Source organism: Dendrobates tinctorius, unplaced genomic scaffold (genome assembly GCF_039654945.1).
Source record: "Dendrobates tinctorius isolate UK_male_01 unplaced genomic scaffold, ASM3965494v1 ptg000138l, whole genome shotgun sequence".
NCBI lineage: Eukaryota > Metazoa > Chordata > Amphibia > Anura > Dendrobatidae > Dendrobates > Dendrobates tinctorius.
In genome coordinates this window covers 13222069-13237358 of record NW_027361806.1, presented here as the reverse complement: position 1 = coordinate 13237358, position 15290 = coordinate 13222069, and the positions used below count along the sequence as shown (strand labels likewise).

Genomic DNA, 15290 nt, shown 5'->3' with positions numbered 1-15290 from the left:
AGAAGACAACTGCAAGTAAAATCAGGGGCTTTGCTGGTTAAAACTGCAAAAATTGGAAGCTGGGCTGCAGTAGGGTTGGAATGGACAATTTGGGCATTAGAGAAGCTCATTCCTAGTGGTAAGTTTCCCTAAAATTAATGGGAGATATTTGACACATTTCTGTAGAATTTATTTATTTATTTTTTTAACATTTTTAGTGCAATTTTTTTCTTTTTTAAAGGGGAGTGACTGGCTTATCAGGAAGGAGCACAAGGGCTTATTAGGAAGAGGAGTGGCAGGTTTAGTGGGAAGAGTAGTGGTGGGCTTATTTTCAAGGAACTGGCAGGAAAGAGTAATTGGCTTATCAGGAAGGGACATGGGTTTATCAGAGAGGAGTGTGGTGGGCTCATCAGGAAGGAGTTTGGTAGGCTTATCAGGGAGGAGTATGGCAGGCTTATTAGGAAGGGGTATGGCAGACTCATCAGGAAGGGGAGTTTTCGGATGGGCATGGTGGGTTTATCAGAGAGGTGCGACAGGCTTATTAGGGAGGAGTATGGAGGGCTTATCACGAATAGTCGTGCATTTTTCAGGAATGGTCGTGGTCGACTTATCAGGAAGGGGCGTGGCGTGCTTATCAGGGAGAGGTGGGCGTTTCAGGAACAGGTTTTCCTGCCATATCCCAACAAACTATAGCTTAAATTTATGTTCACCCACTAATAATGTAGAGGTGACACATTTATTATTATTTATCAATTTGTCGCATTTTACTCCGGTGCTCTCGTCATTAGGACGGTGTATGAAATGATGATCTTAAGTAAATATCCTCCTTTGTGTAAAGAAAATCCAAAAGGGAATGTTATATCCCCTTAGTGAGCTCAGTCTTCTATTTAATGTAATAAACTAAGAAATGTCTGAAAATCCTAAACGATACTGGAGTATTGGGAGGTATTATTATTCTGCGTCTTCTAAGAAACTAATTGGCTCTTTAACAGGCAAGACGCGAGAGTTCAAGGTGTCAAACGTATTTCCACACTGCTCAGAAGACGTAAATGTGACCACAATCTTCCTTCCATAGACGTCTGCTAGTAAATGTGAGCGCTGCTCTGGAATAATGAAATGGGTAAGTAATGACGGCAAATTATAGCATCTTAGTCTCTTATTTAATTATGAAATAGAACTTAAGTGAGCTCGTAAATATCATTAAATGAGCTGTCGGTACCGCGCCACGACGACGCTCGCCACCATTTCAATCTTATTTTCAAACCATCGACAATATTTCGCCCCGGAGCGCATGCGGAGATGGTCTTAATAATTAGAGCAATGTTTTATCCAATTAAGCATCTAAGCTACATGATGATTCGTAAAGCAGCAAGAAAATGATCGTCAGTCAGAGGCAATGGCTCATATATAACGTGATGTGGACCGGATGCCGTACTGTATGATCTGGAGCAGATCCACCATGGCGGCTCAAATCTTATCAGCCTAATTAGACAACGCCCTTTATTCACCTGACTCACAGGGCTGCATTACATTTTATTACTTTTCCTGGTTTTATGTAAATAAAGTTTAATCAAGCACATAGGGTTTCTAATCTACTTTGTATTATAATTTCTCACCACTTTATGTGCTCCACTTTCTAAACTAAACTCTTAGCTACTAGTCTCATTCAGGTCCTTTAAATTAATGACTATTGAGAGAAGCAGAACGTTTCCACTCAACACATGCAAATCACATACATGCAGACAAGTGACTGTCCGTATGCACATCAAAATGCTGTCACGATTCAGCAGCCACTTTGCCCCAAGCCTGGACAACCTTTTTAATTGTATATATATATATAAAAAAAAAATGTAGGAGAAACAATCCATATGTCCCCTGCTCACTTCATTTGGCATTCATGATCTAATGCAAAAAGACCAGTTACCTGAATCCGCTAAAATTAAAAATTGGGGATGGACGTTCCCTCTGTTCCCCAAGTTCCTTCTGCTGTCCCATGTAGATTGATATCTTGTAGCATATTGTGCAACTGTCTACAGCAAGGTAACCCAGAGCTTAGATTTTGTGATTCAATCTTGTATTAGTAGCCAGCTTTTTAAGGATGACAAACTGAGAATCTCTCTAGGTGTCCCATAGGATGGGACCCCTTCAGGTCCATGAAATAATGTCACCAGTCTCAAGTAAACGGATAGGCTGCATTCTCAGTGACGTAATCTATCCGTAGAGAATGGATAGGCTGCATTCTCAGTGACGTAACCTATCCGTAGTGAACGAGCAGGCTGCATTCTCAGTGACGTAACCTATCCGTAGAGAATGGATAGGCTGCATTCTCAGTGACGTAATCTATCCGTAGAGAATGGGTAGGCTGCATTCTCAGTGATGTAACCGATCCGTAGAGAATGGATAGGCTGCATTCTCAGTGATGTAACCTATCCGTAGTAAATGGGTAGACTGCATTCTCAGTGATGTAACCTATCCGTAGAGAATGAATAGGCTGCATTCTCCGTGATGTAACCTATCCGTAGTAAATGGGTAGACTGCATTCTCAGTGATGTAACCTATCCGTAGAGAACGGGTAGGCTGCATTCTCAGTGACGTAACCTATCCGTAGAGAATGGATAGGCTGCATTCTCAGTGACGTAACCGATCCGTAGAGAATGGATAGGCTGCATTCTCAGTGATGTAACCTATCCGAAGTAAATGGGTAGACTGCATTCTCAGTGATGTAACCTATCCGTAGAGAATGAATAGGCTGCATTCTCCGTGATGTAACCTATCCGTAGTAAATGGGTAGACTGCATTCTCAGTGATGTAACCTATCCGTAGAGAACGGGTAGGCTGCATTCTCAGTGATGTAACCTATCCGTAGAGAATGGATAGGCTGCATTCTCAGTGACGTAACCTATCCGTAGAGAACGGGTAGGCTGCATTCTCAGTGACGTAACCTATCCGTAGAGAATGGATAGGCTGCATTCTCAGTGACGTAATCTATCTGTAGAGAATGGGTAGGCTGCATTCTCAGTGACGTAACCTATTCGTAGAGAACGGATAGGCTGCATCTTCAGTGATGTAACCAATCCGTAGAGAACGGGTAGGCTGCATTCTCAGTGACGTAACCTATCCGTAGTGAATGGGTAGGCTGCATTCTCAGTGACGTAATCTATCCATAGAGAATGGGTAGGCTGCATTCTCAGTGACGTAACCTACCCGTAGAGAATGGATAGGCTGCATTCTCAGTGACGTAACCTATCCATAGAGAATGGGTAGGCTGCATTCTCAGTGACGTAATCTATCTGTAGAGAATGGATAGGCTGCATTCTCAGTGACGTAACCAATCCGTAGAGAACGGGTAGGCTGCATTCTCAGTGACGTAACCTATCCGTAGTGAATGGGTAGGCTGCATTCTCAGTGACGTAATCTATCCATAGAGAATGGGTAGGCTGCATTCTCAGTGACGTAATCTATCCATAGAGAATGGGTAGGCTGCATTCTCAGTGACGTAACCTATCCATAGAGAATGGGTAGGCTGCATTCTCAGTGACGTAATCTATCCATAGAGAATGGGTAGGCTGCATTCTCAGTGACGTAATCTACCCGTAGAGAATGGATAGGCTGCATTCTCAGTGACGTAACCTATTCGCAGAGAATGGATAGGCTGCATCTTCAGTGACGTAACCTATCCGTAGTAAATGGGTAGACTACATTGATGAGGGGCAAAGACCCCAAAACAACTATCTGCAGAAGAGCTTCTGGCTTGCTAGATAATTTTTGTTCTGCGAAAAAACTAATTGGCAAAATTATGGGAAAAACTGAATTTAAAAAGCGTGGTCATATTTTTCTAATAAACCCAGGGTACCATTTTTTTTTATATAAAGATCAGCCCTGATCCAAGCAAGAACTACTCTCTTTAAGGGTGAGAAAATCTTAATGAGTTGGACCCATCGTGAACCATTTCCTGCTCCCACAGACTGAGGATCCTCATTAGAAGATATAATCAGCAGTTACTGCATCTTCCTGCAAAATCGACTCTGCAGAAAAGACCAGGAACCTGCGAGACACTGGTGCGATATCACACTTTGTCTAGGCTGAGAGAGTCCCATTGGGAATAAAATCATAAACCTAATGCGCGTGAGACGCAGCGCCGCTCTTTTATCTGACGTTACGAGCTTCCTGTAATCAGGCGGGGCGCACTTACATCTCAGGACTATAACTTATTCATAACCAGGATAACGTTTTCTGCGTCGTTTGATGCAGGATGTCCCGGCTTGGCTCCATAACCGTCTTGTAGGAAGTTACGAGTCAGCAGCACATTACCAGCGGCACTGATGTAATTTACTGTATAGAGTGATCTTCAGAAGAGAAGATGACAGACGGGGATGGCAATTTTTTGGGGGAACCAATGTCGTTCACTTCTATGGGAAATATGTCATTCCAAGCTACAAAGTGCTACTATGGTATAAAGGGGAGTAATTATAAAAAGGTGCAGGATCCCCGGCCCTGCAGAGCAACAGTCACTTTCATGCAAACAAAACTATTGCTATTACTGATGTGATAGGAGCCCTGTTATGGATTTTGCTTTTGGACCCAGGGGCTTTAGGTTACCCTTGTATTGATAAGCACACAGTGTTAGCTACCAGCCCTAGCCTGCGGCGCCACACATCACAATATCTGGTTATTATACCCGTCAGAATAGACATGTGATGTAATTAATGAGTAAATGATAATCAGTACATAGGGGTCACCAAAAATATTAGAAATACCCCCCAAATGGATAGTAAGGTAAATACAGACACCAAAGTATTGTCCCCTACCTGCTGAATTAAGTAATCCTGTCTGTTCTGCAGGGGCCGCAAAAAAGGAGAAATGGAAGATTAGTGAAAAGGATACAGAAAAGTGGAGAAAAATTATTGTTAGTATGTTATTAAATAGGAATATTTAAAGCGAGAAATCAAGAGTTCTTAGATATTTGTTATCATAAGGACAGATGTCACTGCTCTAGTGATGGATAGACTGCATTCTCAGTGATGTCACCTCTCTCTAGCGATGGATAGGCTGCATTCTCAGTGATGTCACCGCTCTCTAGTGATGGATAGGCTGCATTCTCAGTGATGTCACTGCTCTCTAGCGATGGATAGGCTGCATTCTCAGTGATGTCACTGCTCTCTAGTGATGGATAGACTGCATTCTCAGTGATGTCACCTCTCTCTAGCGATGGATAGGCTGCATTCTCAGTGATGTCACTGCTCTCTAGTGATGGATAGGCTGCATTCTCAGTGATGTCACTGCTCTCTAGTGATGGATAGGCTGCATTCTCAGTGATGTCACCGCTCTCTAGTGATGGATAGGCTGCATTCTCAGTGATGTCACCTCTCTCTAGTGATGGATAGGCTGCATTCTCAGTGATGTCACTGCTCTCTAGTGATGGATAGGCTGCATTCTCAGTGATGTCACCTCTCTCTAGTGATGGATAGGCTGCATTCTCAGTGATGTCACTGCTCTCTAGTGATGGATAGGCTGCATTCTCAGTGATGTCACCGCTCTCTAGTGATGGATAGTCTGCATTCTCAGTGATGTCACTGCTCTCTAGTGATGGATAGGCTGCATTCTCAGTGATGTCACCTCTCTCTAGTGATGGATAGGCTGCATTCTCAGTGATGTCACCGCTCTCTAGTGATGGATAGGCTGCATTCTCAGTGATGTCACTGCTCTCTAGTGATGGATAGGCTGCATTCTCAGTGATGTCACCTCTCTCTCTCTAGTGATGGATAGGTTGCATTCTCAGTGATGTCACTGCTCTCTAGTGATGGATAGGCTGCATTCTCAGTGATGTCACCTCTCTCTAGTGATGGATAGGCTGCATTCTCAGTGATGTCACTGCTCTCTAGTGATGGATAGGCTGCATTCTCAGTGATGTCACCTCTCTCTAGCGATGGATAGGCTGCATTCTCAGTGATGTCACCGCTCTCTAGTGATGGATAGTCTGCATTCTCAGTGATGTCACTGCTCTCTAGTGATGGATAGGCTGCATTCTCAGTGATGTCACCTCTCTCTGGCGATGGATAGGCTGCATTCTCAGTGATGTCACCTCTCTCTAGTGATGGATAGGCTGCATTCTCACTGATGTCACTGATCTCCAATGTATGGATAGGCTGAATGAACATTTATGTCATCATTTCCTAGTGAATAGATAGGCTGTATGTCACGAGGGTGTCACTTGTCCCCCTAGAAGACTTGGAGGTAGACGGTCATGTTTGGTAATGAATCGCAGTCCTCTTTAGAGATGGTGTGATTCATGCCCTAATGTAAATGGATTTCCCTTTTTTTCAGTGCCGAGAAGGTTAAGGACTCTTTCCATGCCGGTTGAGACCATACAGCCTGGTTGTTCTTAGCTGCAACACCTTACCCTTTCCTCCCTCTATATATAGGCTCTGGGCGTTTACTCCCTACCAGAGAAATATTCATCTTCCTTTACTGCGTGCTAATGCTAAGTAGTTGAAGTTTGGAGTTGCGCTGTTCTATAGTTTGCTGTTAAACACACACGTACATCTACTGTTCCCTTTTCCCCTTTTAGTTTGTTCCTCCCTGTCCCTGTCCTCCTCCCTATTGTTGGTTAGTGCTTTTGTATGATGGAGGTTTTCTGTTATTCCTGTTTTGTCTGTGTGTCTAGTTTACCTTTCATTTCTGTCCCATGCCTCATGGGGTGGGGAAGGGGACCGATTATGGTTTTTACAGGAGCATAGTTAGGTCAGAGATTGGGGCCTCCCGGGACAGGGATAGTTAGGGTGCCAGCTCCAGGGACAGTTTGAGGTCCCTCTTCCTTACCATAATAGAGTGACACTGTATCCTTAGAAATTTAACTACTTTCTATTGAATGGATAATTTAACTACTCTCTAGTGAATGGATATGTTGCACTCACATTTATGCCATCTCTCACTAGTGAATGGATAGGTGGCATAGATATTAATATAGTTGGTACTATGTACACATGCTTCACTACTGATAAGAAATACACACTCTTCATTTTATATTGTTACCAGTCTTTCATGTCCATTTCTATTATTAATTTCACCTTACTAGGAATCTCTTCTGCAAGTCTAACCTCAGGTATATCTGATAATAAATTCAAGCAGCGTTACGTGAGTGCGGAGAATATGAAAGTCTTCGTTTTGTGGAAGCTTTTAAATAAATGATGTGAACTGAGCCCCAGGAAGTTCACTTTCAGCTTGACTAAGAAAAACAGCAGAGAGTTTGCGCACATAAAATCTATGAGACCTGTAATTCTCCCTTCTACAGCCGCTGTCACAGGTGATCTTCTAGTTAGATAGCATCTACTAGTAAAGATAGAACATAAACTATAGGGACACTTAACACAAATATGTCAGACTATGGATATAAGGGTCACCGGAGCAAACGTACCCTGTTTTCTACAGATCACTTTTCAGCTGTGGTGTATAGACTGGGACACGGTCAGCAGAGCAATTTCATTATCTCAGAGACTGTATTAGTGTATGGACACTTTTCTGTCCATTGACTCCTATTCATTACAGCAGTAATACTCTGTGATAGTCTAATATATGTGCAATAGAGGAAGGAGGTGTGTGCCCCCCTAAATAGCCACCCCCAGTGAAGATTAAAAATAGAATTAAAGGAGAAATAGCATAGTTTGAAGGTTGAAGTTAGACATAAGTTCATCGAGTGCCCATCTATAGCCTAGCATGTTGATCCAGAGGAAGGCAAAAACCCTATTAGCAAGATGCTAATTGCCCCATATTGGAGGAAAAATCACTTTCCAAACATGACGGCATAGTAAGAAAATCTTCTATGTAGGCCCATATCACTTACTTGGAGAAGTGGGAGATGAGCCTCCTCCTTCTGTAGACGTTGTTGGAGGCTTTGTGTCTGGCACTGGCAGGGGCACAGGCCTGGCCATTGGTGGCGGAGGAGGTGGTGGCAACATGGGAGTAGGAAGGAATGGATTGTGCACCTTGCCTTGGCTGCTACCATTGGGCTGTGGAGCAAAAAGAAAATAATACATAAGTCAAAGACAGATCAGAGAGAAACAAAGCAATAATAAAAGGGGAGCCGACTACATTTCGTAAAATCTACCTCTTGACCCCCATGTCTTACACTGCTGCTGAGTTTCTGATCCTAAAGTTATACTGTGCACTAGCTGCTCCCGCCGGCACTTAGGGTCTTGTGCACACTATGCAGATTTGTCATTTTTTTTTCTGCCAAGAGATGGAAAAATGGGGCGGAAATTTCTGCCCAAATACTAAACGGGTACACATAGCCTTGCAGTCAGTAGAAGAGGAGGCAGATGGAAGACAGTGACACGACTGCAGAATCAAGGTATGTGCACACGTTGCGGATCCGCAGAGGATTTGGCCCTGCGGATCCGCAGCAGATTCTCCTGCGGTGTACAGTACCATTATATTCAATGCAAAACAAAAAACGCTGTGCACATGCTGCGGATTTTTCTGCTCAGATTTGCTGCGGTTTATTTTCTGCAGCATGTCAATTCTTTGTGCGGAATCCGCAGCGTTTTTACACCTGCTCCATTATAGAAATCCGCAGGTGTAAAAACGCAGGGAAAATCCGCACAAAATCTGCAGGAAATCTGCACTAAATCCGCAGGTAAAATGCAGGCCATTTTACCTGGGAATTTAGCAGAATCCGCAACGTGTGCACATACCCTCAGACTGCACATGGTGTGATTGTGGTCCTTAACCATGGAGACACACAGCTCAGCACAGGAGCTGTAGATAAGGAAAAGTAGAATATTTTTCATCAGTATTATTTGCAGTGCTGCTTCATGCATTCTTTTAGATTCAGAGGATAAATAAATAATTTCCAGGTTGTAAATGTATTCATAACCTTTTAGGGTGCAAAATGAAATATCTGAAATTGACCTGTAAAGAACTGGATTATCAAATACTCTGGATTATTGGATGTCGGGTTAAAGGATTTTCAATGTTTAATCAGAAAATTAAAAAAATCCTAATTCCTTATGAGCCTATTAAAATCCGCAACATATTGCAGTTCGGTGATGGAAACAAGGACTGGATTATCAGAATTTTTAGATTAATGAATGCTGGATTAACGCTTTTTTTTTTCACTATTTAATTACATAAAGTTCTGTGAATATCCACAATGTATTTCAGTTCTGTGCTGGATTATCAGATTTTCTGGATTATTGGTTGCCTGAGCTCACAGTTTACGATTCTTTTCTACCTGTGATTACCCCAGGACGGTATTTCATGGTCCTTCTCTTGTGGAGGAGTTGGTTACATTTCAGTGAATAAACCTGATCCCTTTACGCTGTGTTCACATGTTGCATTTTTGCCGTGTTTTTTTTTTTTTTTTTTTTAAAGCAAATTTTCAGCTGCGTTTTACAGCACTAGCAAAGTCTATGAATTTTCAGAGATCTCATGCACACACTGGTTTTATTTTCCTGACTGATTTGGAAAACTGCTGTGTTTTTGAAAACTGCCGCATGTCACGTCTTTCACTTTTTTTCCTGTGGATTTGCAACATTTTTTCACCCATAGCAAACAATGAGTAAGAGCAAAAATGAAGCAAGAATCAGTTTTTGCTGCAAAAAACCTAAGGATGTTAAATCAGGCTTTTTTTTAAGCTGCTAAACTTTATTAATATGCACAATAGACAGGAAAAAAACGCAGCAATAAAAATGCAGCAATAAAAATGCAGCAAAAATGCAACGTGTGAACATAGCCTTAGAATCATTTAGGCAGAAACAAAAAAAAAAATGGAATAATCTTCCATCTCGGCTCCTGCCTGTTTCAGCTGTGCACCAGCGCAACCATAGATTTAACATTTTATGAGGCCGAGCAGTAGGTTTAATTTATGGAGCAATAGAATTTAGGAGGCCGAGCACTCGCTCCGTCAGACAATATCAGTTTTGACAGCAGTCAACAAATGGATCCGCCATACAGGCATCTTATTCTATACGCAGCGCTCCGGAGGGAAAGAGAAATGGCAACCGGCGGGACCATAAAATGGGGCTATAGTGGTTTTAAGGAACAATAAAATCCTTTAGTGAAGTCTTTATAACTTCCATAATTGTGGCCGTGATGTGTCCACCTCACAGCTCAGGATATCCTGAGTTCCTGTAACGTTGGAGATCCTAGCTGTCGAAAAATGCCATCAAACTCTGAAATACTACATTATACATTTTGTGCAAGAGTTAAAAAAAAGGGAAGCACTAATTTTTATTTTGATATATGTATAATTGCTTAAAGGGAGTGTAGACATTTGCAACTTATTTAATGTTTTATAAATGAGAAAAAAAGAAAAACTTTCTAAAGAATCTTGCTTAAACAGGTCCAATTGATTTGGGTATACAGCGCCAATGCCAACAGATGCATCTGCAGTGTGAACGTCACCATTTATAAATGTGTAAAATGTTACTTTTAGGCGGCTAATAAAAAAAAAGTGAAACACAACTAAAAAAAATCTCATAGGTCTCATTCAGAATATGTACGTGAAAGACGGACGTCTAGCAGTGATTTTCACATACCCCAAGGGACTGTTCACATGTCCATGATTTTTTGCGGACCGTGTGTCTGTGCGATAATCACACGGATCGTCATCATGGAAGAAAAGTACTAATACAAGTCTATAAGCCTGTGAACATTACGGACAGCACTTGGAGGGCATCTGTGTGTAATCCATGATTAACACTGTAATGCATAGGAGAAAAAAAGTGATGATCCTCAGACCATTTTTTTTTTTTGCATATGTGAACAAACACAGATGTCTGGATCAGGCTTTATCTCTTAGTGTATGCAAAAAAAAAAAATAATGCAACTTCATAAACAGTCTTTAAAAAAAACAAACAAACATTACTGCTCTGTGTATTCAGCTGCTGTGCAGAAACATGTGTCTCCATGGTTACAGACTACAAACACCATGTGGTCGGAACCGCAGTCAGCAGAAGAGCACATAGTTTGAATGGATTAATAGAGGAATGCAGCACCACACTGCACAAAGCTGCAGTCATGGAGTCGCGCAGGTCTGGAGAGGAGCTGCATGCACTAAACATATATATACTTTTTTTTATTAAGACTGTTTGCAAAGTTGCAGTAATATATACATACATATACACACATACTGTATATACACGGTATGTAATTTTAAAGAAAAAGTACTGCAACTTTGCAAACAGTCTATGTACACATTTTTCAGGGATTCTTCTAATCTCTTTTAGCGCCATGCTACAAAAAGTGTCTTTTGCTGAGCAGGCCTGGAGAGTCTGAGTAATCACAAGAGCTAAATATTTCGCCCTGGACTGTGATGCTGGTATCAGCTGATTGCAGGGGGACCCAGTAATTATTAGTCAGCTGTCAAATAATTGCTCCAATATGTGCGTCCCCTTTAATGCTCACTTTGGAGCATTATATCTTTAATAATTGCTATTGACAAACGCTCCTTTGGGGCAACCTGCGCCCCTATCCCCTACTAAATTATACACTCCCTATTTGCAATGCGCTACTCTGAAGCACAGTGATCCCGGACCGTTGTAAAACTACAACTCCCAGCATAAGTAGAGTCGAATGTTTAAGTATAATTGGCGGGGAAATTTGTCCACAGATATCTGGAACATTTGTCTGCCTTTGGTTGCCCTGATCCCCCCCCAATTTACACCACACCGCTATTCCTCAAGTCCTGATCCTGAGCGCAGTCCATTATTTTTGGGCCTGGCCTCTGAGCAGTCATTAGGGCTCGGATGCCTTTTTCTGCATTCGCAGATCTGCAGACAGATAAATACCAAGCGTAAGAAATTCGCCGTGTGCTATGCAGGGTTCAAGTACTGGTCAACTAGAACTCAAGTACTTGATATACACGTCTAAATAACATCCAGACCTGGAACATCTGTCTTCCCACAAGTTGTTAAAGATCATTTCATTTTGTAGTTTTATTTCTTCCTTTCCCTAATTTATCCCCCCACAACGTAATAGCTATCTGCAATAATTTCATTTAGAGCCACTGTAAACTATGAGCTCTGCAAAATAGATGTAAAAGGGGATTAATGAACATAGAGCGAAAGCTGCGATAAAACACAAAAAACATTAAAAACTGTATTAAAATCCAATGCGATAGCCAGAATGCAGAGGGGATTGAGTAACTGGAAATGGTATCATGTGATCACTAAGTAAAGCTTCACGTCTCAGCATCTTGGTACAACATATATATTATGATGAGAAACTTTCTTCACTTATACTCCAGTAACATCCAGAGCTGCATTCACAATTCATCAGACAGCGTCTCCGGATGCACCAGCATAGTACTAAGAGATGACAAATGCCTTATACAAAATCAGAACAGATCTGATGCAGTTGATCTAGTAATGAATGCTAGGGGATTTTAGTGTTGAAACTTGCTGCATTGTAAATTCAGCTCTTGCAGTATAATACAGAATCAGGATCAGTACAGGATCAATAATGTAATGTATGTACACAGTGACTGCACCAGCAGAATAGTGAGCGCAGCTCTGGGGTATAATACAGGATGTAACTCGGGATCAGTAATGTAATGTATGTACACAGCGACTGCACCAGCAGAATAGTGAGTGCAGCTCTGGAGTATAATACAGGATCAGTACAGGATCAATAATGTAATGTATGTACACAGTGACTGCACCAGCAGAATAGTGAGTGCAGCTCTGGAGTATAATACAGAATGTAACTCAGGATCAGTACAGGATCAGTAATGTAATGTATGTACACTCTCTTTCTACCCCTGATCAAGTCACAACAGTGACGATACGCGTCGGGTAATGGGAGCGGCACTTTCACCCTCCATGCTGATTTTTGCCTAATTGCAGTCTCTATTCTCTGAAGCATGTCATGTTTCAGCTGGGCGCTTTAGGTGGTAAAGTGTATGAGGAAAGGGTGCTTTATTTTCTGATCATTTTTTGCAGCCCTTTAATCCTCTGCACTTTTTATACATATATTTTCCACCCTTATATACAGAATATTCGCTGGTGCACCAGCCTCTATTCTTTTTTGACTGATATTTGGTGCCAAACCCCTTATATGTATTTATTTCTCAGGCGTGTCTTCTGTCTTGTTCCTTCCATATACCATCCTCTGTTGCAGGATACATATATATATATATATACACTGCTTAGCTATTATTAAGGCTCTTCTATATAGATTTGGGTATAATCAGGAACCGACCTAAGATTTTATTATAAGGCTATTTAATTCAATATTCATACCTCCTTTGTGGACATGCTGCAGGTGGGATTTTTGCACATCTAATAGATTATGTATAGGGTGTGTTGCAGCTCTCATCTATACAGAAATTGGTTGAAAAACCTCTGTATGTTTTAATTGGTTTTATATTCTTCTGCTTTTTTGGTGTTTTGTATTGCCTCTGAAATAAAAATTGTATTTTTTATGGTGATCCCTACTTGGTATGTATGACTTCTTTGCCTCTAAGTTTATGTCATGTCAGCAGAATAGTGAGTGCAGCTCTGGAGTATAATACAGGATGTAACTCAGGATCAGTAATGTAATGTATGCACACAGTGACTGCACCAGCAGAATAGTGAGTGCAGCTCTGGAGTATAATACAGGATGTAACTCGGGATCAGTAATGTAATGTATGTACACAGTGACTGCACCAGCAGAATAGTGAGTGCAGCTCTGGAGTATAATACAGGATGTAACTCAGGATCAGTAATGTAATGTATGTACACAGTGACTGCACCAGCAGAATAGTGAGTGCAGCTCTGGAGTATAATACAGGATGTAACTCGGGATCAGTAATGTATGTACACAGTGACTGCACCAGCAGAATAGTGAGTGCAGCTCTGGAGTATAATACAGGATGTAACTCAGGATCAGTAATGTAATGTATGTACACAGTGACTGCACCAGCAGAATAGTGAGCGCAGCTCTGGAGTATAATACAGGATGTAACTCGGGATGAGTAATGTAATGTATGTACACAGTGACTGCACCAGCAGAATAGTGAGTGCAGCTCTGGAGTATAATACAGGATGTAACTCAGGATCAGTAATGTATGTACACAGTGACTGCACCAGCAGAATAGTGAGTGCAGCTCTGGGGTATAATACAGGATGTAACTCAGGATCAGTAATGTAATGTATGTACACAGTGATTGCACCAGCAGAATAGTGAGTGCAGCTCTGGAGTATAATACAGGAGGTAACTCAGGATCAGTAATGTAATGTATGTACACAGTGACTGCACCAGCAGAATAGTGAGTGCAGCTCTGGGGTATAATACAGGCGGTAACTCAGGATCAGTAATGTAATATATGTACACAGTGACTGCAGCAGCAGAATAGTGAGTGCAGCTCTGGAGTATAATACAGGATGTAACTCTGGATCAGTAATGTAATGTATGTACACAGTGATTGCACCAGCAGAATAGTGAGTGCAGCTCTGGGGTATAATACAGGATGTAACTCCGGATCAGTAATGTGCACATTGACTGCACCACTAGAATAGTGAGATAAGTTCTGGAGTGTAAAGCTATGCTCACATATTGCGTTTTTTCCGCTGGCCTTTTTATACAAATTTTCTGCAGTTTTACAGTACCAGCAAGGTCTAAGATTTCAGAAATCTCATGCACACAGCTTTTTTTTTGTGCTACAGTTTTTGTCCTACGGTTTTGCACATTAGAGCTTCCTTCAGCATTTTTCAGTTTCTTTCATCCATTGAAAGCAATGTGTAGTGCAAAAAATGCTGAAAAACACAGGTATCAGTTTTTGCTGTGTTTTTTTGTGCCAAAGACTGATAAAGTAGAAAAAAACTAAACTTTATCAGCATGCACAAGAGACAAATGTACCATGAAAGAAACGCAACAAAAACTAGGCTAAACCTGCTTTTTCACTTGCAGCCAAGAGATTGCGTTTTGCCTACGGGAAAAACACGATGTGTGAACATAATGTAATAGAGGATGCAACTCGGGATCAGCACAAGACAAGTACATTGTTGGTTAAAAAAAAACATTTTAAAAAGAGTCCTTACGTTTAGAAACCCCACCTGTCCGGCCTGCTGACCAGCTTCTGGGCAGACAAGTTGGACAAACTCTTTCAGAGTCTCCTGCGGGTGATAGCGGATTGCTGGGTGAGAGAAATACGGCCCAGGTTGCTGGATGATGGGTGACGTCGGGAAATGTAAAGTTGATGGCGTTGCATGCGGACTCACTGTCAGGGAGAGAAGAGACGTGACTGTTATCTCTGTTTGTTGTAAAACATTCACAGTTCACATAAAGGTCTGAATCGTTTTCCATAATCAAATATCCATCGCAATCATAGT

At 41.6% G+C, this 15290-nt stretch overlaps 2 protein-coding genes across 23 annotated transcripts in view; one reads left to right on the top strand and one right to left on the bottom strand.

Moving 5' to 3' along the window:
• The window catches only part of NFIA (nuclear factor I A), a 507433-nt gene that overhangs the window by 36607 nt on the left and 455536 nt on the right, over positions 1–15290 (bottom strand). For 12 of the 21 annotated variants that reach the window (XM_073544603.1, XM_073544611.1, XM_073544610.1 and 9 more), the window contains 3 exons: positions 15000–15178; positions 7820–7985; positions 4788–4814 (listed from right to left, as the gene is read on the bottom strand). In XM_073544603.1, coding sequence (XP_073400704.1) covers positions 4788–4814; positions 7820–7985; positions 15000–15178 — 372 coding nt within the window. The remainder of the gene's footprint in view (positions 1–4787; positions 4815–7819; positions 7986–14999; positions 15179–15290) is intronic. The other 9 variants (XM_073544612.1, XM_073544618.1, XM_073544616.1 and 6 more) reach the window with 3 other exon arrangements.
• TM2D1 (TM2 domain containing 1) overlaps positions 1–15290 on the top strand; it is a 201435-nt gene that overhangs the window by 154052 nt on the left and 32093 nt on the right. The window lies entirely within an intron of this gene.